The sequence below is a fragment of the Pteropus alecto genome, unplaced genomic scaffold, assembly GCF_000325575.1.
Source record: "Pteropus alecto unplaced genomic scaffold, ASM32557v1 scaffold45, whole genome shotgun sequence".
Taxonomy (NCBI): domain Eukaryota; kingdom Metazoa; phylum Chordata; class Mammalia; order Chiroptera; family Pteropodidae; genus Pteropus; species Pteropus alecto.
Window position 1 is genome coordinate 17,544,268 of NW_006442491.1, and position 24,167 is coordinate 17,568,434.

Consider the following 24,167-nt stretch of genomic DNA (forward strand, 5'->3'; position numbering starts at 1 on the left):
TCCTGGTCTGGGCAGGGAGAGCACTTAAGAAAGAGGGAGTCAGTGTGGAGTGAACATTCTTAGAGTAGTCTCTGAGCAAAGGTCTGAAAAGAACCAGGACTTTGTCCCAGCTTCCTGCTTTCTCTGCAGGTCCCAGGTACTGCAAGGCCCTCCTCCATGACATAAGACCCTCAGCCCCCTCTTGTCTCATTCAGGAGGACTGATCCATGAGGGCCATTTGCCATGCTGCCACTACCCCAGTTTCTCCTGTCTCATCTGCCTTCAGCTCCAGGTGTCCCTCCCTGTCTCTTGCAGCCCTCAGAGAAAATGAGAGCCTGGATAGGAAGGTCAGCAGTGAAAGGTGTGCTTTCATGTCTTCCCCAGGAAAGAAGCTTCTGTGGACATTCTGACCCAGAGCAGAAACCCAGCAGAGGCAGGACTGGCTCCCACCCAGAAGACACACATACCTGCAATTCTGAAGGATACTTCCTGGCTCCTAGGAAAGCCCATTATGTACAAGCTCTGCTACAAAATTTTTACAACTCCATCATTAAAATGAGATTAAAGAAAACTTACAGACCATAAACATATGAAAAGATATCCAGTCTCGTTAGTAATCAGCAGAAGCCAAACAAAACCACACTGCAATGCCATTTGTCCTTATTTGAATAGCAAAATTAAAGAAATAACTGGCTCTTTTTTACATTGCTGGTGGGCACAACTACTTTGAAAAATGTTAAATAGAACATTCACATAACCTGTAACCTGGTATTTCTACTCTTGAGTTATGCCCAAAAGAAACTCTTGCACATGTGCACCAAAAGATATGTTCAAATCTATACATAATAGCATAGTTTAAAGTTAGGAAAGCCTGAGAACAATCTAAATGTGTATCTACAGGATGATGGGCAAATAATAATTTGGTAGAATCACAGAATGGAATGCTGTACAGCAGTAAAAAATTAATGAACTACAGCTATACCTAATACTATGAATAAATCTGAACCAAAAATATTAGAGGAAGCAAACCCCAACAGACTTTATATAGCATAATATTCTCTTTGTAAAGCTATAAACAACTAACAAATGATTTTAGGAATACGTATAAATATAATAAAACCTTATTTTGGGTGAAAAAAAGGAAGAATGAATCCAAGGTTTTAAAATAACAGTTATTTGCAGTGTGGTGGGGGGAGGGTGCAGAGGTATGAGAAGAGTAGGTACATATAGGTAGATGGAAGTTAATATCAGGTTTCTAGTTTCCATCCTGGGTGATGGCTTCATGAATGATTATGTAATTATAAACAAAAATAAAATAACAATGTAAGATTAATAGACACGTATGTAACCAGGTAGGTTGACAGATGAATGAATGATTGGAAGGGAGGAAAAGAAGAAGAGAGGGAAGGAGACTGAGTGGATGCATGAATAGGCGAATAAGTAGATTAATAAAAAAATGTTATGTATGGATCAATGATAAGGGTGTCATAAAGCAAGGTTTGCAACAGGTACTATTTTATGTACTTAAGATCCAAAGGAAAAAAATAAATGGAAGGACATTATCTACAAAGTACCACGTTCCTTACTATCATGACATTCGATGATTCCACATGAGAAGGAAAACACAGATAATGGGTGCCACCATGGGTATAGCACTTCATGCGCAGTATCTCATTTCATCCTCATACCAGTCCCACAAGGTGGGCACCGTTTCCCATTTTGCAGGTGAAGGTTATAAAGGAACCTACTCAGCTTTGCTTAGATAACAAGAAGTGAAACAAGAAACCTAGGTTCAAACCCAACTCTGTTCAGTGTTTTCCAGAGTCACACTGCCTACAGTTCTAGAGACAGATGGGAGATCGTGACCCATTGTCATTCTGTTGCTTTCTGATCTCTCAGGCTCGCTGTTCTATACTAAAGCCCATCCCATGCCTCTGAGTGGGGAGGAGAAGGAAAAAACACATGCTCTTTTCCAGGTTTGAATGGTGGTCCTGGAGTAGATCTAGGGATAGTCCTGAACCTCCAAATGGCCCTGGTGAAGATCTAGGGGAGGTAGTGTAGTCCAAGCTCTGGAGAAAGGCCCTCTATAAAAAAAAATATATATGGCCATGGGAAATAGGCATCCTACTGTATTTGTTTCAATACGGCCTTGATTCTTTGTTCAAAAATGTCGCAGAGATGAAAGGGCTGAGCCTAACTTCCATTACCCCTCAGACATGAATCTCTTCTTCAAAATTTTCCACTCACGGTAGAGCCACTTCAGCTTCAACAGCTCCATCCCCAGCCTCCAATACTGGCAGCCTGGGGAATGTCTTGGCCAATTCCCTCTCACCTCCCACTGGAAGCAGGGCCAGGACTTCAACAAAGCAAGCAAAGTGCCCACAGGGAGAAAACTTTAAAGAGATACTCTTTATCAGGGTCGAGCAAAAACAGCATCGATGCTTGTATGACCTGCCACCTTGCATTTTGTGTCCTAGACACCCTAAGTCTCCAAGTCCCATGAATTCTGTTTCCTCCTATTCATCTTCATTGTAGTTCAGACTCTCATCGGCACTTACCTAAATCACTGCAATAGCCTTCTCACAAGTCTCGCTCTGGAGCCTCCAACCTGTCCACTACACAGACATCAGAATGGTCTTTTTAAAAACATTTGCTCCAAGACTTTAGACAGTTCCTCATTCCTTAAATCATATCTCAAGAAGGTGATAGTAATGTCCCTGGTGTCTGATAGCTTGAAACCAGAGGGAAAATGAAGCAGTCAGAAAGACAGGAACATTCTTCATTCCTTTAAGGAAATGGCTCATGTTCCAAGCAAGCCCAGTCCAGAGCTTCCACACAAATAATAGCTCATCACAAAGGAGGTTATGCCTTCATTTATTCGACAAATATTATTGAGCTTATACCATGTAACAGGCACTGTGTTAGACACAAAGGAAACATTGGTGAACACTGATACAGATGGCCCCTACCCTTGTGGAGTTTACAGTCTGATGAGGACAGAGAGAAAAGAAAAAAAGGAGGGAAGGAGAGAGGGAGGGAGGGATACAATAAGAAGAAATAAAAGGTACATAAAATAATGCAGAATTTCGATGACGGAAATATCCACAGAAATCAAGAATTAAGTGGCTGCTATCTAGAAAGAATAGTAGAGAAAGCCTTTGTGAAAGGGCAATATTTGAGTTCATATCGGAAAGTTGCAAGAGCCTGGGGAAATATACTATCATTACAGGAAATGCGCCAAGACCTAATATATGAAGGAATTTGTAATGTTCAAGGAAGAGGAATAGTGCCAGTGGGGCTGGCATTTGAGAGCAATTGGGACATGGAACATTGCTGAGAAGATGGGCAGGAGCCAAATCACACAGGGCCATCGGTCATGGTAGGGAGTTTGAATTTTACTCTAAGAAGAAAGCAAAGACATTATAGACTTTTAAAACACAGAGTAAATTACAAAATCTGATTTACATTCTTAGAAATCACCATGACTCTTGTGGGGTAAGTAAATTAGAGGAAAGCAAGTAATCGGAAAATTACAGATGTGAGGTTACTACAGCCAACCAGGGGACAATGAGGCTGGCTCGAGTTATGGTGGTGCCAATGGAGATGAAAAGAAATTGACTAATGTGAGGTGTACTTAAAGACAGAAATGATGGAACATGTTTGGGGACTGAATGTGAAAGTTAATGGAGAGGGAAGTATGTCTTCCTGGGTAGGTTAAGCGATGGATGAGACAGGGAAGACAGGTGGGGAGAATAGGTTTGATGATGGGAACTATGAGTTCCGTTTTGAATGTTAACTAATGTTTGTACATCGTCCAAGTGCAGATGTTGAGTAGGCATATGGACATATACGTCTGGAGTTTAGGAGAGGGGTCAGAGTTGGAGAGATATTTTTAGAGTCAGTTTGTCTGCAAAGCTGGTTGCCAGGGCAGCTAATCAGCAGAGCTAAAACAACCATGTTTTCCTTTCCCATCCTCCTTGCCTCCCAAAAGCCCTTGGATACAATGCTATCTCCAGGCTCTGGTATGTAGAAATGGATTGGAAGGGGAAGCAGAAGGACAAAATGTTTCCATTTATCATGATAGCGTTATTGCATATACATTTTTCTTTTACATTTTCATACGATCTCTACAGGGTTTGGGAATGTCCTTCTTGTCCTCTGTCGCCCTGGGCTATCCTGGTGATTCTCAGTAGTCTCACTGGACACTTGGTGAAGGACAGCAAAGAGAGTGACAGATAAGGAAAACACTCACGTGGGCAGTGAAAAATCTGAGAGATGATGAAACTTTAGCATCCTGGTCAATCTGAAGTGGAAAAGCTCTTGATACCATCTGGTCCAATCCCTTCTCCAAAACCCCAGTTTGCAGATGGGGAAGTTGTGCCTTGGAAAAAATAGGTGACACGAGCAAGATAAAACAACGCCAAGCCACCTTACAGGTAAGCAAAAGATATTATGTTTTAAAATTTGTCCATGATTTAACATAATTTCCATATTAAGCACCTTTTCCATGGACTTAACTTTGGTTAATTCAAAATCTCTTTGGTCAAATCAGGTTCCCTCCACATTCTCCATCCCCAGTGGTGTCTAAGGTACCTTTGTGACATTGGTCTGTGCAGGCATCTGTTAACATGTTACTCACCCTGTACTACACTTAACTATAGATCCACACAGGTGCCCCTAGAATTAACTTCTTCCTGATCTCAGGGCTTTTCTACATCCACTCACTTTCAGCTCTGCCTACAATCCTCTTAAGTGCATTGGAAAATCTGGCTACTCCGGGACCCCAGGACACTCTGCAAAGTGGTCTCAGATCCTCTCCACTTAAGCAGAGCACATACCTGGGTTCTACTCTTCTATTGCCGGGCAAGACTGGGGACAGGAACTCGTCAAGCCATGTCATCGGGTAGGAAGGAACAATTCTTGACTCTCCAGTCCCTCTAAATTGGACCTGTGGTTTGGGGAGCAGGTTACAGGACCCTTCACAGGGCTCCACCAGCGTTAGTTCCCTCCAATTTCACCCTCCCACAAACCAGATAATTTTATGTGGTCTCGGAAAGTAACTGAAGTGTGCTTGTGGCGAGGGAGACGACAGGAAGGAAGGGACTTCCTCTACAGGAGAGACTGTGCTTTTCAAAACTTTTGCATCTTTCATCTGGATCTCAGACTTTGAAACTCAAGGGTGCATTTATTTTCTATTTTTGTAGTGACAGTTTCCCTTAAGACAGATGCATTACATATACCTGCTGCCGAATTTGGTCACAATAAAACACACAACACCGAAGGGAAGGCATCCATAAAAACTGGATTGCAGAGCTCTGCAGTGACACCAACAGGTATATTTTGTAACTATATGTATGTCAGAAGTCTTTAAACACTAAAATCCGATGCACTTCAACTCCATGAATATACTCAAAAACATTGAATTGTACACTGTATGGGTGAATTATCTCAAAAAGTTATTAAAGGAAAAAAGAAATTACAATGTTGGGATACTGTACGAAGTTGTTTAGTTTGGGTTTTTGAGTTTTTTGTGTGTTTTTTTTTTTTTTACTTTTTTATTAACTTTAATGGGATGACTTTGGTTAGTAAAATTATATAGATTTCAGTGGGGAGGTAGATAAGAGTAAAGGGAGTAGTTTGTTGGGTTTTTTTAATTAAAAAAATTTGACTTTGGGGGAAAAAACTAATACATATGAGTACATAAAACAAATGTGCCCTTATTCCTACATATTTCCAACATTTGTGGGAATGTGAGAAGAGAGAAAAAATGAGTTACGTGAAAGTCGTTTGGAATCCTCATTTTTCCAGATTTTCTAATGAAATCGATATATCAGAATTGGTGGAAAAAAGCAAAAAAGTTATGTCAAGGGCAAGTTCATGTAGTGGGATGGATATACTACGTGCTTCTCAGAACCAAAAGCTCTGAATCTTCTGCCAACAGTTTCTATGATGCTTTAATAGTAAATATTAGACTCGACCATATAAAAGGATTTTTACTGAGTCTACGCTGCACAAAGGCTAGAAGAATTAATTCCCCAGCCCACCCCAGAAGCCTCCAGCTGGCTTCCTCTCATATCTGATTGGTCATAATCTTAACACATGTCCCCGCCTTAATTATTCATCCAATCACATGCCAGGAGGTGGGGCTGTCATAACTGTCGTAGACCAATGAAGAGCCATCTCCTGGTTCTGGCGAAGAGCCTAGGTACCACTGAAACCCATTGCAGACAGAATTGGGAGGTTCTGTTTAGCAAGGTGGGAGGGGGCTACCGCTGGTACAATTGGCAAAACTTGTAAGGGTTCCGAAGATGAGATGGTAGTAATGTGTCTGTGTTAATTTCCTAATTTGGATGGTATGTGGCCATGTAGGAGAATGTCCTTATTTGCAGAAAATACACACAAATATTTGGAGATAATAAGGCAACATGTCAGCAATTTATTCACAAATGTTTCTGAAAAAAAATTGTTTGCCCTACACTTGCAGATTTTCTTGAAGATTTAAATTATTTCCAATTTTAAAATAATTAGATATTCTTGTCACTAATTATTCCATTGTCATGGGAAAATTCATATCTATTGTAAGCTACCATGAGAGCTTACTGTGTACCAGACTCTGTTCTGAATAATTTTATGTGTATGAACTCATAAATAGATGGCAGGAAGCAGAAAGGGAGGAGAAAAGAAAGGCATTTTAAGGTCTAGGATTGCAGAGAAGTTTTCCTGCTCCTGCCAGCTCTAACAGCTTATCCCATGATCTGTGGCTAGACATTTCTAGGAGCCATAATACTTAGAAAAAGCATTCTTTGGGGAAGAAAACAATGAGTATTGGACAGTAAAAAGAGATGGTGAGACAGTTCTGGGCTTGGATCTAATGTTTGTCATTTTCCTGGCTACCGAAAGATACATTCTCTGATGTGGGACATTGTCACATGCTCTCACCAGGTTCCAGGGAGGGAAGGCAAGAAAGAAGCAGCTCTTTACCTCACCCCCTCTGAGAGGTAGGGCTGAAATTCTTTCTTGTCTCCTTTCTGGCCCCAGGTACTCTCTCGCCCCTGCCCCTTTCTTCTTAAAGGAGACCTTCTGGTTATCAGAGCATGGAGCCCAGGCACCGTGGGCAGGTACGTCTAGCCTGCCCACACTAATGCCCTAGCCACCACCTCTACTAGTGAACCTTCTCATGAGACCCCCTGTGTGTAGGAATGAGGACAGAACAGGAGTACTGGGGGACTGAAGCCAGAGGCTAAGACAAGACTGAGGAAAGGAGGGTCTGCACAAAGGACTAGACCTTTCCAACTTCTATCCAGGTGAAGTTCACCCAGCTCTCTTAAACAGACACCCTTTGTGTTCCTGTTCCTGTAACCAGTCTGTTGGATATACTGCACTCGATAGAGTTCAAGGAGAAAGCTGCTTCATTCTTCTTCACACAGCCTTTCAGATAAGCTCCACCAAGCTATTCCCTCCTTTATTCGGGTAATAAAAATTGCAATCTCTCATTCAGCAGTTTCCTCTCCCACAGCTGGGGCCAGCCTTAGGTTGGGAAATCTGTGTGGGGCTGAGTAATGGGTGGGCTTCTTGGCCATTGCCCACCTTGCTCTTGCATTCATTCTCCCTCTCACTGCTCCTCTGGCTTTCCCCAAGATTAGGAAAGAGGGAAGGAGGGGAGAGTTTCCTACCCATTTTCCTTTCCCGCCTCTCCCTTTAGTGACACAGTGGCGATGGGTGAGTGGAGAAGTTCAAATATAATTCTTTCAAGCCATATTTTTGTGAATTCCTCAGTAATGTCTCTCCAGGGAACTCTGGGCTGCAGCTGGCCAGCCCCCCTCACCTTACACTCTTCTGGGTGTGAGACAGTGAAAATTCCAGGGGACTCATATTAAGTTCATTGATGGTGTTCTTAAAACCTTCAGTCAGCTTGAAGTGAGGTTAAACTCCTCTTCCCTTTCCTAAGCATTTCCACAATCCATGCTCTGAAGGAATCCCCACTCTAATACCTCGCATGATTTGTCACCCAGCCTCCCCTACATACTTCCAGGGTAGCTGTCGGGCTATTACTGCAGATGTGGTCTTTGGCCATCCCATTTGCACATCCTGTGTAGATAGATTGTCCAGCTCCTCGACTTGCACAGATGATTGACATCTCTTGTTCTTAATTTTGGAGACTCAATGATCGAAGTCACATCATAAAACCTGTTATAAAACCTTGCATGCAGTCTTGATGATGTGCTAGACACATTTTTATTTCATTTAATGCTCATTAGCAGACAGTGGATCGATATTATTATCCTATTTTAGAGAGAGAAATAAGGCTCAGAGAGTCATAATTTGCCCACATTCATGCCACCTGATAAGACCAAGGCCAGAAGAAGTGTTATTTCTGTCCCCACCTCAACTGCCTCTTCGTAAAACTCTTCATAACATCTCTGCCTCTATCTCTATCTCTCTCCACCCCTCACTCACACGTACACATACACACACACACACACACACACACACACACACACACACACACACACACACACGACATTATGATGCTCTATCTCCCAAGTTCACTAGCAGTTCTTAGAGAATTGGGAATCTGAAAGACTCACGGTACCCACCACTCCTGGTCACAGCTGCCTATTAATTTAGGTCATTTACAGAAAAGAATGTGGGGGCAGCTTCAAAACTTCACATTTGCCATCTGCTGATGTCCACACATCTGCCCTGCTCCATTTGTAGAAGCACAACTATGCCTCTCCTTCCCTTTCACCTTCCAAAGCTAAACAAGCACCTCTCCTCAGTAGAATCAAATCTAGAACAATGCTGAGAGTTCTAGATAATGTGGTTCCAAGCTTTCAGCCCTCCAATAAAGAGAAGAGCAGACAAATGGTGATATAGGCTATTGCAAAAACACCATGTTGCTATTGTTTAAACTGGTATTTATTTGATTGCTGATGAGGTTGAATGTTTTCCCTAAACGTGCTTACTGTGTTTTCCATTTTGTGGTAAACAATGAACAAGTTATTGTTTAAACAAAGTTCCATTCTTGTAAGAGGGAAAAAGCCAATATAAATATATATAAACTTGTGATTTACATATATCTCAGGTGTCCCTGTTGAAAACAACTTAGGCTAACTCTTCGAGGTAGTAACAGGCACCACTGTTTTGTGAAAACTGCGCACACTGACCAGGAGGAGAATCACTGCTTCTAGTTACTGAGCCATTACTGGGAGCCAGTGCCCCACATGCTATCACATGGCATCCATTTTACAGGTAAACAGGACAGGTTAATATTTTTTAAGTACAGTTTAATATTTTTTAAATTCCTTGTGCATTTTCCCCTCACAGTAGTCCAGTTCCTCAGGGAAGCTCTGCCCCATATCAAAGCTGGAACCTGAAGTTTGCTGCCTCGAGGATGGTGCTGAGGGCGAGAATAAAGGAGACCATCTAGGAGAATTCTGAGGTTAGGAAAGTCCCTACAGAAGGAAAATAGGAGAATACTTCCCCTTATGACTTAGTGAAGAGCAGAAATGCATGATTCAGGCAGGAGCTGAGATGGTACCCCCACTACCCTAGGGTCAAAATTCTGGGCTGGGGGCGGGGGTGGTGTACACAAATCCCAAGTATATTTAGAGATTACTAAATCAGAGGAGACCATGGCCTGGCTTCCTAGGGTGTCCAGCAACCATGTCCAACCTGGCTTCTGAGCAATGAATTAGAAATAGTGAAGGAATTCAACATCTTCAGAAACTGGTGATTATAGTTAACCCTAAGGAAGGTAATATCTGGGAACCTTATAAAGGTTCTTCAGTCCTACGAATTCTGAATCCTGTGGATGCCCATGGTAGACAAGTTGCAAAAATGTTCACAATTACTCCCTCCCTGTATTTATGCACTTTTCAACATGATTCTGTAGCTCCTTCTATCAAGAGGTGAAGTCTGTTTTCCATCCTTTGAATCTGGTCTGGTCTGATGAGCTGCTTTGGCCAAAAGAATGTGGCAGATATGACGTCGTACCTTACAACTTCTGCTCTCTCTCAAAACTGTCCCTCTCATGTGAACAAGCCCAGACTAGCCTCCTGGAGCATGAATAATCACATGGAGGAAAGCTGAGATGGCCCAGGTGACAGCCAACCCCAGTAGCAGAGCTACCTAGCCAACTGCTGCTGATCTCAAGTGCTTGAGCAATCAATGGAGATGAGAGAAACCATGGAGTTGAGCCCAGACAAAATTATCAACTCATAGAATCACGAATTAAATACATGGTTATTGTTTTAAGCCTCTACATTTTGAGGTTGTTTGTTACACAACAATAGCTGACCAATACAATGCCTGATGTAATAAAATAAATTAATTTTTAGTAAAACATGGGAAGAAAAGAAACAACTGAGAAAAAAAATCTGCACAGAAGAGCAGATAATTCAGAAGGTCTCCTGGGAGGATGACATGGAGGTGCTGAGAGTCTGGTGGAATTTCCTAGACTGTGGTCAGTTCAAAGAAGCTCTAATATATGGGTCTCCTCAACAAAAGAACAGTAAAGGGGGCAATGGGATTTAGCAGTAGTGCCAATGTTAGGCCCGAAGGGACAGACAGAACAGGTCACACCTCAGCAGACCAAATGCAAAGTGCACAGGGACCAGGCCAGACCAATCTCCTCATGGCAGAATCAGAGCCCAAGCAGTACTCAGACCCAAGGATGCCATCCTGTCCCAGAAAGAAACTTCAGCTACCTTGGCACCCAGGACCAACTGGAGTAGGAAGGAGGGAGGGAAGCACTGAAAGCTTGAGCTTTTTTTTTCTTTCTGGAAAAGACTGAATTAACCTAAAAAAGAATGATGGCAATATATACAGTACTTACTCCACCCCATACATGCAACCATATTTTTATTTGTTTTACAGATTAGGAAACTGAGGCACTAAGTGCTCAAATGATTGTAGTGATTGGGTAAAGCTGAGATTTGAACCCAGATAAAGAGGCTGTCAGAACCTAGAAGAGCCTGGGTTTGCTTTAATTGGCTCAGAAACAAAGGCTCAGAGATGGCCAAGTGAGTTTGAAAGGTCGCACAGCCAGGAATAAGCAGACTCAATACTTGATCCAAAGTCCAGCTGACGTGGACACACACTATTTTAGCAATGCTCATCTCTCTTGTAGGCTGTTGAGGACAGAGTCTGTGACAACTGGTCATTAGGATCTACTGCTCAGACATAAAAGCCGGAAACCCCTCCGCTATGCTCCTTCCTCTTGCATCAGCAGCCTCATCTTGCTGTAGTGAAAACACTTCCCCAAATAGCCTTGGCTACAAGAAGCAGAAACAGCCTTGCCCACAGGACTCCAACACCCATCAGAGAGCAGAAAGGCCACCAGTCTCAGAAACAATAGGAAGTACCCTGTGCCACTCGTCATGCCCACCTCTCCCCGCCTGGCCCACTCGCCGCCCTACTTCCAGCTACTGGCACTGCTCCTTGTCTTCTCAGGTGAGTAGGATCTGGGACAGAAAATAATCCACCCCTGGCTGATCCCAGAGAGGGGTGCCAGGTGCTCTGGCATGCCTGGAGGGGCTCGACCCCACCAAGATGGAGAAAGAGGAGGGAGCTGAGAACTTTCCTGACCCCAGCAGAGCACAGACTCAGTGTTCTAAGAAGCAGAACTTCTTGGACATCGCAGTGAAATTAAGCTCCTAGGTTCTGGGCTCATGCCATCTGGGTTCTGGCTAGGACACTTGTGTGCCCATGTCAGATGGCATAGCTCTTCTACAAAGCAGCACAGCTAATGGGATCATTCTTTAGAAATGCGGTGAGGCTCAGCCCAGGGCTAGTGATGAAATTTGCAGGGCCTAGTGCAAAATGAAAACTCAGGTCCTTTGTTCAAAAAGTATTGAGAATTTTAAGACAGCAACAGCAAAGCATTAACACAAGCGCAGGGCCTATGTAACTATATACATCAAACGCCCATGAGGCAGCAACTGCTTTAAGTAACTTCTCTATGAACCTCAGTTTCCCCTCTCTTTAAACAGGGCTAATCATAAGACCTACCTCTAGACTTTGTTAGGAGGACGCAACAAAATAATATCTATAAGCATAGTTGACCCTTGAACAATGCAGGGGTTAGGGATACCAACCCCCATGCAATCAAAATCCACATGTACCCTTTGACTCTCTAAAAACTTAAACTGATAATAGTCTACTGTTAACCAGAGCCTTACTAATAAGCAGTCAATTAACACATTTTATATGTTATATGTATTATATATTGTATTCTTATAATAAAGTAAACTAAAGAAAAGAAAATGTTATTAAGAAAATCATAAGGAAGAGAAAAGAAATGTATAGTATAAGTGGACCCATGCAGTTCAAATCCATGTTGTTCAAGGGTTAACTGTACCTGGCACAATGTAAAGATTTAATAATTGTTGGCTATTATCATATCCATGTCTTCTCTAAGTCAGGATCAGGCTGCTTTAGCTCCGGAGTCTTGGGGCTTCTAAGTATTGCTTGGTCTCTAAACCCAGAACCCTCTGATCCACTAGTAAGAAGCTTGGCTCTCAGTAGGCCCATTTCATCTCCTGCCCATTTGGCTCCCTGCCCCAGGCCTTACTGAGATCTAGATACCATTCATCACACCTTGGGTCCTCCAGGAGGGTCACCCCCAGGAGGGGCCCTAGTGAAACCCAGGTGTGGGGCTAGATCTGGATGCTCCCTCACTCAGTGGAAATGACTTGGGACATCACTCATGTTGGACTAAGACCCACCCATGTGACCTCATTTTAACGTAATATCTATTTACAGACCTTCTCTCCAAATGCACTCACATTCTGAGGTACAAGAGTTAGGACTTCAACATATGAATTGCAGGGGCGGGGTGCACCATTCAACTTACAAATGGTAATCCTAACCTTTCTGTGCACTCAGTGTCTTCTGTTCTAAAGTGGGGATAATGCTGCCCACCTCATGAGAGCATTGGGAGGAATACATGTGATAATATATGCATTGCTGGGCATATGGTGAGCACTCAAGCACCATCTATTATTTTTAAGTTCTTCAATCATAAATTTGTTCTCTCCAGCCAGTTGCCTCATCTCCTCTTTCACTTCCGTCTCCAACAACACCCTTAGAGTGTCCTAAACCATTTGTTCTTGGCCAGCTAATGACTAGTTTATGTTAAGCTTGCCTCTTAGGGCTCCAAGTCCCTCCTTTCCAGTGCAAGGCCTTTCTTCCTCTATTGTAGGAGACTCTGCATCAAGCTACGGGAGTGAGTCGCAGGTGCTGCAACCTGAGGGTCCCATACTGGTGGCAGAAGGTGAGACACTCCTACTGAGGTGTACAGTGATCAACTCCTGCATTGATGCGATGGTAAAATGGGTCAAGGTGAGCAATCAGAACCAGCAGGAAATTTATAACTTCAATCACAACTTCTTCCCTGGAGTGACACCTCTGATCCAACAGACATTGGAGCCACTTAGTTGTGATTATTCCATCTATATCCACAATGTTACCAGAGGGCAGGCAGGAATCTACCACTGTGTGAGGTTTGATGCCTTGAGGGAGCACTCAGAAATACAGCTGGATAAGGGCACGTCAGTGCATGTAAAGGGTGAGTATTGGGCTCTGCTGTTTATAACATTCTGCTCTGACCTATCACTCTACATCAACTTTATCTGTGATCAGTTGTACACACAAAATCTCAGTGGCACACAACAATTAGTATATCTCACTCACACATTTTGTACACACAAAATCTCAGTGGCACACAACAATTAGTATATCTCACTCACACATTTACAGGCAGCTGGGGTAATTCTATTCTACATGTCTTATTATTCCAGGGCCCAGACTGATCAGAGAACATTTTTCTCATGAAGATGACAAAAGCACAAGAGGGCAAGTCCCAATATCCCCAGCACATTTCAAGCTTCTACTTCCATAATGTCTGCTAACAGCCCATCAGCTAAAGCAAGTCACATGACTCAGCTCAAAGTCAAGAGAGAAGGAAATACACCCACCACCATGAGGTCATGGAAGGAATATGGATGTACCAGAGGAGAGTCAAGAACTGGGGCTGATCATTTAATCTACCACACTGCCCAAAGTCATGCTATTTATAAGTTCACCAATAATGACCTTGATACCCAAATCCTGGGTCTGTCACTTAATAGAAGTGTATTCTTAAATCAATCACTTCGGCTCTACATACATCAAGTGTTTAACTTGTAAAATAGGCAACATAACTCTTACATCGAGGGTCATTCAGGTGATAAAATGGAAGCACAGATGTTTGTGAAACCGCCATATAAACTACAGACATAGAAAGGATCTACATGTGAAGGGGGTTCATTTTAACCTGAAGCAAGCATTTCAGGAAAACTTCTCTGACTCCTTCTAAGCTGTGGCAGGTTCTGGTCTGGGTCCTGCAGTCCTCTAGGCTTCCAACCTCAGAGGGATTTTCTAGACCATCTCTACCACCAGACTGAGACCTTCTTCAGGGCAGGACATTTGTGTGTCTTTCTGAGATTCATTTTCCTCAGTCCTGGCATCAGCACTGAAAACTTCTTTACTGAGTGAATCAACTAGTGAGTAAATGAGAGTTGTGGGAGGGAGTGGCTGAGTGAATAAACCAAGGAAGGGGGAAGGCAAGGAAAATATGAGGGAGGAAATGAGTGGACAGTGGAAAAAAAGAGGGAATACAACAATGACCTCTCTTTGGCTTCAGAAGCTGGGGATCTAGAGCCAAACCTCTGGATCTTACAGCCCCAGGAGCTGGTGTTGGCAACCACTGGAGATACTGTCTTCCTGAACTGCACAGTGCTTGGAGATGGCCCTTCTGGACCCATCAGATGGTTTCGGGGGACCGGTATGAGCCGGGAGGCCATTTACAACTTTGAAGGCATCTCCCTGCCCAATGTGACAGCAGTCCAGGGCTCCAACAGTGATTTCAGCATTCTTCTGCAAGGCGTCTCCACTGAGTATGCAGGCACCTACTACTGTGTGAAGTATCAGAGGAAACCCAACAGGCAATATTTGTCTGGACAGGGCACCAGGCTGAGAGTGAAAGGTGAGACAGGTGGTCTAGGAGGTATTGGAGGAGAGGGGGAGGTGGTCCACAAGGAACTTTCACCATGTCCCAAACGAGACAGCTGTTCTCAGCCTCCATGCCTTTACATAGCTGTTCTCTCTGCCTAGAATGCTTTCTCCTTTTCCATGGAGAATTCCTACTCATCCTTCAAGACCCAGCATAAATAGCCTCTTCTCTATGAAACCTTCTCCCTCTACCAAGCAGAGTTAATTTTTCCCTGTTCTGGACCACACAGAACTTTGTATAGACCATCAATCGACAATTCAACACACATTCAGTGCATGCCTGTTGACTGCTCTGCACTGTACTCGGTGCTACAGATACTGCAATGAACCAGACATTTTTCTTACCCCAGAAACAATTAAGCGAGTCTAAATAGTCCTTCGTAGTTGCTGAGTTTGGCTTCTCACCCCCATCTCAGATAGAAACTGACAGGCTCACCTTAGTGATCCCAGATCCAAGCACAAGGGCTCAGGAAGTGGCTGGGTCTAAATAGTCCTTCATAGTTGCTGAGTTTGGCTTCTCACTCCCATCTCAGATAGAAACTGACAGGCTCACCTTGGATCCCAGATCCAAGCACAAGGGCTCAGGAAGTGGCAGAACAGGAAGAAAAAGGGAATGCAAGACCACCTTTCTCTCTTGCAGCAAAGCCCACTTCTCCCCAAGAAACTCAAGAAACAGAGGTCATCAACCATCATATAACCAGGACATCACCGTCAGGTGAGTTTATCTACCTCCACTGGTGTTAACCAGTTCCCCGCAGGCAAGGGGGGCCAAAGAAGGCTTGGTCATCAGAAGGGAGAGGTCTCAGACATCTAGGGCCCATCCGCCACCAAGAAAGTTCCCAGGACTCCATTTCAACTGCAGAACCGGGAACCCAGAAAACTATGTTAAAGCTCAATCAGAGAAAGGACTTTCTAACAACCAGTGCTCACTGTTCAGTGGGCAGTCTTGCTTGAGAGTTAGTGAGCTCCCTGTGATTCCTTGCAAAGATACACTGTGAAACTGTGCATAACAGTTCTGAAGAAGCCAAGCTTCCTAGATTGACCCCCTTTCTAGCTGTGAGATTATGGGCAGGATACCTCACTCCTTGAATCTCTGGTGTACTTCTCTGTGAATTGGGGGAATAGGAGATAAGAATCGGAGAGCCTACCTCATGGGCACTCATTGAGTACCTAGAACTGTGCCTGTCACATCACCTGTTAGCACTCAGGGGCCCACAATAACTGGGGGGAATTGTGAATAGAGGTGGCCAGTTTAGCCTTCCGGATGCTCAGCCCTGTTCCTGCCATTCTTGGGAGCCAGACCACCTGATCTCATCATTTCTTTGACATACATGGCACTGAGCAAATCACTTCCCCAGTATGGGTCTGTCTCCTCATCTATACAAATTAGATTGCTATCCTACTTTGCAATATTAGTTTGAGGATAATATTAGGCAATTAAGAAGTGCTCAGCTCAAGACCTAGGACAGAGGAATGGAACAGCCAATAAATGAAAGCGGTTTTTATTATAGCAGGTCTTGAGTAATGTCATTTACATCATTTCATTATAATGTTGATAAGATGCCATAGGAACTTAACTCTTGTTTATGTCAATTAGCCTGTGGTAAATTTAGTTTTGTTACACATATTATATGTTTTGCTTAAATTCACAGAACCTATCAACAACGTTAAGTGAGGACTTACTGTATTGTCAAAGGTCAGGGATGCTATCAAAATGATTAAAGGTACAAGCAGGATAATGAACAAAGCCTTTCTGGGCTTGAGACAAAGGGAGAAAAAGACTATAGTTTCCTCTTCCAACACAGAAAGGATGTGGCCCCAGAGGTTATAGGGCAGCTGAGCCACAGAGGGCATTGAAGTGTGAAATGTTGAGGGCTCACCTGGGCTCCCTCCTGACCTCTCTTTTGTGTCCCTTAGGCCTCCTTTATGTGTTCACAATTATAGTCCTGGGGCTGAAGGCAGTGACCTTGGCTGCGCTCCTGCTGGCCCTGGCTACCTTCTGGAGAAGCCCTTGCAAGACGACATCAAAACCCCAAGCCCAGCAGAGCTATACTCATCTTAGCATGGGTCATGGAACATGGTGAGGGGTTAGTCCAAGAGTGGTCCTTTGAGTTGGAGAAGGGCCAGGGTTCTCCAACCATTTCTCTGCCTCCAATCTCAGCCTCCAGTTGTCCCCACCCACCCACCCCTGGCGTAATGACGAACTCCAGGATCCCTACACTTGGTTTCAGCTCACCTTACTTGACACTGGGCTCCCCACTGGTGTGCCTCCCTTTCTCTTCTCTTTGTTTTTCAGAGCCTTATCCAGGTATCTCTTCAAGGCCTTGCTCCTATTGCAGTCCCTTCTGGAGAGCCCTCTCTCTTTCTTCCCCTCTGCACATTTTTTCAACCTTCAAGATCCGACTCAGAGTCTTTCCCAGAAGGTATCCCTGAGCTTCTCTGAGCTCACCCAACCACACTGCCTGTGCTTCTCCATTTACATCCTTCTTTTCCCTTTCTTGCCTTTTTTCCTTCCCCACTGTGGCTGGCTTATGTGGCTGTAACAGTTGGAATGCAGGTTTGGCAACTTTAACAAAACTCTTAATGACAGTGGCTGAAATCAGAACAAAGTTGATTTCTCACATATTATCCGAGCATAAGCAGGCCAGGCAAAACAATGGTTCCTTGGTACTGCGACCCAGGGTTTCTTAATCTTGTTGCTAGCAGGTCCACAGCCTAGGCAGCAAGACCAGGAAAGAATGCAGTGAAGGAGAGCATCACTCTCCCCCTCACGGGCACTGCTAGGAATTTGCCCGTATATTACCTCCAATTGTCTGGAATGTGTCATATGGTCATACCTAGTTGCAAGAAAGGCTGGGAAATGTAGTCTTTATTCTAGCAGCAGTGTTCCCCAGCTGAAAATTTTCACTAGAGAAACAGATAGTAAATGTCAGTAGATACTGTAACCAGTAAGTTCCAACTCGGTGACTTAGAGGCAGCCTCTTACCTGCTCTGCACAACATCTGAATTCCATCCCAGCTGAAATGCATCTCATTGTGCCACCACCTCACAAAGGCAGAATAATGGAGGGCAGTCATTCTCAAGAAGAGGAGATTTTGACCCCCAGGGGCATTTGGCAATGTCTAGGGACATTTTTGGTAGTCACTATTTGGGTGGGTGGGGGGCCTCTTGGGTAGAGGTCAAGGATTCTTCTAAATATTTTGTAATGTACAGGGCGGCCCCTACAACAAAGAGTTGTCCGGCTCAGAGTATCAGCAGTGCCCAGCTGGAGAAGCTCTGATGTAGGGGAAAGCATGCATTTCCTGGAGTCAGACACACCTAACTTCTAATCCTCAAGGATCCACTACTCTTCTGTGTGCCCTTAATGACTAATCAGTCACTTCACCTCTCAGAATGTGGAGGATAATAACCTGGACTTCCCTACATTGTATGAGAACCAATTCAATTCAACATTTGCTGAAGGCTTACTATGTGCTAGATATACTGTTAACACTCTGGATATGTGAATCACCTTCTCAGACCTTTCCATGTGAACATTTATTAGCACCTACTATGTGGGGAAGTGGAGTAGTCTGGATGTTTTTCATCATAATAACAGAAAAATGAGTTGAATAAGCCTAAGACAATGGAGACATTACTTTAATCTAAAAATAGAATAAATCATTGAATTACCAGACATCAGAAAGCACAGATATGATGGCCTGAATAATGTCTCCCCACCCACACACACACCAAAATATCCACATTCTAATTCCTGGAACCTGCAAATATTACTTTATAGGGGAAAAAAAAAAAGACTTTGCAGATATAATTAAGGAGAGGAGAGGAGAGGTTATCCTCGATTATCCAGATAGGCCCTAAATGCCATCCCAAGTGTCCTGATGAAGAAGAAACAGAGGGAGATTTGACGCAATAAAGAGAGGGAGGCAATGTGACCACAAAGGCAGAGATGGAAATCACAAGTAAAAGAATGCTGGCAGCCATCAGAAACCGGAGGCAGCAAGGAACAGATTCTCCCCAGAACCTCCGGACACAGCGTGGCCTGCTGACACCTTGATTTCAGCCCAGTGAGACTCATTGTGGACTTCTGGCTTCCAGAACAGTGAGAGAATAAATCTCTGTTGTTTTAACCCACCAGGTTTGTGGTAATTTGTTATAGCAGCCACAGGAAAAGCATGAAACTGGGCCTTCGAAATAACAAGAGGTGGTTCCCTGTTCTGCCCTTGAAATCCTCCTCACCTTGCAGGCCCCTGCCACCTGCCCAATCTCATTTCCCACCACCACTCCTGGAAACGACTCTGCTGTGCATCCACCTGTGCCTTGACCACACCCTGTTCCCTAATTCAGCCAAGTTTCAGCTTAACTGTTTCCTTCAAGAGGCCTCCCCATACTTCCGTATCCACCATGACATCTGTCACTCTCATTTCCTTTATGCAGCTTAAGTTTTCTTCATAGCCCTTACTGCTACCTGAAATAAATATGTGTGTGTATTTCCTTGATGATTGTTAGTTGTCCCCACTAGAATTTGAACCATCTGAGTACAGAAATCCAACTTTTCACCATAGTAGTCCCTTTCATTCAGTCATAAAAAGCAGTTGAAGGCTGATAATGCACCACGCACTGATCAATGTGCTGTGAATAAAACAGAAAAGTCAGCTCTCAGCGCTTCCCTAGTAGGGGAAGATAGACAAAGAGTGAATAGACATAGATAAGTAATATGTCACATGGTAGTGAGGGTGATGGGAAAATAAGGCAGAGTGGGAGGATGGAAGGTGCCAGAGCTAGACAGAGGTGAGTCTATTTTATTTAGGGTGGTGAGATGAGGCCCCACTGATAAAATGACATTTGACCTGAGACCCGAAGGTAGTGAAGGAGAGAATTTGCAGCCATGTGGGGGAAGAGCTTAATAAGCACAAGGAACAACAAGAGCAAAGGCCCTGAGGCAGGAGTATGCTTGACATTGCAAGCACCAAGCAGAATGCTTGGCACATGTAAACCCCTATAAATATCTGAGATGAGATACAGGGTAGATGTGAAGTTTATGGTCTTAGCAATCTGACTACACAGGCTCAAGTATCAGTTCTCCCACTCATCTCTCAGGTTAGTTTGTTTCTTCCAGTGTGTCTTGGTTTCCTCATCCATAAACTGGTAATAACATTAGGACTTCCCTTCTAAGGTGGCTTTGAGGCTAAAATGCATTGGTGCGTGTAAAGCATTTACTGTGCCTGGCAAATGAGAAGCACTAAATAATTGTTATTAGGGGTTGACAGAATGAACTGCAGTCATCAACCTCCATGTGTCAGGAAATGTGGCAGCCTACAGTGCCTGGGCCCCTCATCTTGTGGCTTCAGCCACCAGAGGGCCCTGACACTCATTAGATTCAGCTGGGAAATCCTAGGGAAAGCTATTGATGTGACTTATAGGAACATTCTGAGAAGGTCCCCAAAAGACACAGAGAGAATGTTGGCAAATAAAACAAATGGTGGGTAACTCAGGGCCCTTGGTGAGCACTCAGGGGAAACCTTTTGATCTGCTGTTGACAGATCAAAAGAGTGCAGGATGAACTGAAAGTCTTGCTGCCCCTATTTTGGGGCCTGGGGCCCTGCACAGACAAGGTGGCCTACAGAAGACAGAGAGTGGGTGGCCACCAGGCTGCAGAAGCCCCCACGAAGGGCCAATAGGCTGCTCGTGGCTCATCTGGCTTGGGCCTTAGGATCTGAGCTGTGGCTGAACTCCAGGCCTGCCTGAATTGGAGCATCTATTTCTCTCCTTCCTCTTCTGTCTTCTCTTTTCCTGCTGTTCTTTATCTCTTTCCTTCCCCTCTCATGATTCTTGCCCCTCTCCTTCCCATCAAAGGCCCCCTACTGCCTCCTGCTGATAAGACCTAGAGCTGAAGGAGGTGGGGACACCACTAAACAGAGGCCTCCTGTATCTTGACACCTGGAAGATGGCAGCCCTCAGGGTCTGTGTTGGGGGAGGGGGTGAAAGGGAGGTACAAGGCCTGCTCAGGTACACTTCACTACCACCCATAAGACACATTGCACACAGCTCATTGTAAAGCTGTATGTCACTGGAGTGGGGAGAAGGTGGGGGATTCTAGGCCTAGTTAAGCATGGTGTCACACATTTCTAAACTCTTATCTAAATGGCACTATATAATGGCACTTTATATACATATCATTTCCAACCTTGCTCTTTTGGCTCAACATTTGAGATTTATCCAGGTTGGTTACCTGAAGCTCTTAATTCATTCATCTTCACTAGAACTAAAGTTGTTCCAGTTTCTCACTCTCACACATAGAAACAATTTCACTGTGTCTCCTGGGACATGCATGCCACCTCTAGAAACCAGACATGGGAATTGACCAGCCTTGTTCCATAGGCCAAGGAGAGATGGGGTGGCATGGTGGTTAGAAACACAAGCTCAGAGCTGCAACTCTTGGGTTCAAACTCATTTAAGAGTCTAGAGTTCTCTAACTGTAAAATGTAAATGATAATAGAACTCACTTCATAGGGTTGTCATGAGGTTGAATGCGTTAGTGTATCTAAAGCTCTGTTAAGAGTGTCCGAGGCATGGTACATACTCAATAAATATTAGCTGCCAGGTAGTGTGATAGGGGAAAGGTGCCCGGAGGCCTCTAGAGGAGGAGTCAGGGATGTTCTGGCCAAAGAAAGAGCTTTCTCAAGTGGCACAAAATCAAAGAGGGGTGATATCTGGGTTCGAGCACATGAATCCCAGCAGAGGAGCTGGATCTTGGAGAGGCAAGCACCCACATGTCTTTAAGACAGGGCAAGTTGTCATCAGTTTCCAGGGTGGAAACACTTGCTGGCACCCAAGCATGAGCATGGTCCAGAGCAAGCCTCCAGGTTCCTAGACTTTCTGAGAAGTTAGAGGATATTTCAGGTTGACACATTGATGAAGGGCACCAGGACTGGTATTGGGTCCCCTTGCAACAGAAAGAGAGTCTTGGACCACAAAGGTCAACTTCCTACATACCCGCCAGGACCTAGTAAAGCTGAAAAACCTGCTATCAAACCTGAACCTAGACCCTGATTCATTTGACATATAAACTTAAAGAATTTGTTGCCTAGTTTTAGTATATACCAAATTTCTCAGAAATGCAACTACTGTGTCAGTTGAGGCAGGACTGAACTTTAGATTGTTCACAACTTTATTAAGAGTTTTTTTACCATTTTGAAACATTATGTCATCACAGCAATGCACTTATAGTATTTTAATCACTCATAAAACAGCTCTGTACATAGAGGCAAGTATCTAGCTGCTTTATTTCATCTTGCATTATATTTGTACCTGAAGATTAAAATACAGATCATTTTACTACTAACTACTTTACCTTTATTTCTCTAGTTAGGATATGATGTTAATTTTTTTCAATGAGTGTATATTCATTTTATTGTCTCTGAACTCCATTTAAAGTAGTAACGGGGTAATACAAAATATTTCTTATGAAAAGGGGGGTGTGGGTCTGAGAAAGCTGTGAACACTAGGCTGGCCCATCTCCCACTCCCACTTTGCTCAAAGGTAGGCCCTGAAGCCCAGAGAGGGCAACAGGTCTGCTCACGTCACCCAGGTTATTCAGGAAGAGCCCAGCCCACAACCACAATGAACAATGAGGGTAGTGGCTTTGCAGCCACTTCACTTTGGGACAGCATATTTGCATATCTGAGGGGCAAGGCCATTTCTTCTTAACACAAAGGCATCTGCTCCATGGGAAATTAAAAGTTTTATTTACTGAAATTAGGTCATATCCCACAGTCAGCTCAATACTCCTCAGGAGTTCAGGTACTTGCCATGCATTCTTGTCTTCAGATTCCGACCTCTGCATTTCTCACCTGGATGCTCAGATACTCAAGGTTGCATTCATTCACTCCTCCATTAATTTGGCAAAGATTTATTAAGCGACTACTTAATGCCAGTGACTGCAGGTCGAGGGAGTCAAAATGACAGTTAACATTTGCTGAGGGCTTACTAAGTGTCAGACATTGCTCTCAGCACTTCACATTAAATCCTCTAACAGTAGATACTGTTAGAAGCTCCATTTTACACTCCAGGAAACTGAAGCATAGAGAGATAATCTGCCCAAGATCATATAAGCAGTAATACTGGGCTTCAAACCCAGGCTGAGTCCAGAGCCTGTGCTCTTAAGCAATATTGTGCCAGAGACAGCCACAGCCCCTGCAGTCACAGGAATTGTGGCCCTTGAGGTAGGGAGACACTTAACGTGGAGCCACAGGACATGCACAGGAGACTGTCTGATGGAGCCTGGGGACATGGAAAGGCCTCCTTGAGGAGGTGACACCTAAACTGATACCAGAAGGATGAGCAGAAGCTGGCAAAAAAAGAAGTGCATCCCAGAGAGTGAAAAGGGGCAAGAAGGCGAAGAAGCCGAGGACCTAAAAGACAGAATTGTATCTGGGAAGGTGCCCTTGTAGCAGAAGCCTGAAGAAAGTGAGGAAGCACCTTGCCTACCCTCTAGGGAAAAATGTTCCTGGCAAAGGGAGCAGCAAATGCAAAGATTCTGATGCAAATACATGTCTGGCAGATTGGAGGAACAGCAAGAATGGCAGCGCACCTGAGCAGAGGAAGCAAGTGAGAAGTCCAGCAGATGAGATGGCGGGGCTGGCACATTTCACAGGGGTTTTGCAGGCCCTGAGACTCATGTGGAGTGAAATAGGGAGTCACGGCAGTGTTGGGTGAGAGGAGTGACCCGTTGTTCAAGGTCTGTTTTTGTTCTTAGAATGTAAGCAACAAGAGGGCAGGGACTTGACTTTGCTCGCTGCTGATCCCCAGCCTGGGAAGAACAACGGGACCTTGATAATACTCAGTAAATATTTGAACAAGTGAATGAATGAATGACTAAATTAATTAAATGATGGAGATGAATCCATGTATAATTGTGAGTGACTCCTTTACAAATCTTGCATCCTACCTGTATGTTTAAGACCTGCCCCACCTCTCACCCTTCGCGCCGCTCCCATACCGCCGTTGGCCTGCGGGTCCGCGCCGCGGCCGCCAGAGGGCGGGAGCGGCGGAGATTCCCGCACGGAGAACTTTGCATGAGGCACCGCGTGAGGCGGGGCCTGTGGGCGGGCACCGGTCGGCCGGGCCGGGTC

General features: G+C 44.2%; 1 protein-coding gene across 1 annotated transcript in view; it reads left to right on the plus strand.

Moving 5' to 3' along the window:
• The window catches only part of SIRPB2 (signal regulatory protein beta 2), a 30,616-nt gene extending 13,521 nt beyond the window's left edge, over nt 1-17,095 (plus strand). The window contains 6 exon segments of the mRNA XM_015596883.1: nt 11,305-11,433; nt 13,184-13,549; nt 14,666-15,007; nt 15,674-15,748; nt 16,951-17,043; nt 17,046-17,095. Of these exon segments, the coding sequence (XP_015452369.1) occupies nt 11,305-11,433; nt 13,184-13,549; nt 14,666-15,007; nt 15,674-15,748; nt 16,951-17,043; nt 17,046-17,095 (1,055 nt within the window).
• Nucleotides 17,096-24,167: the final 7,072 nt, after the last annotated feature.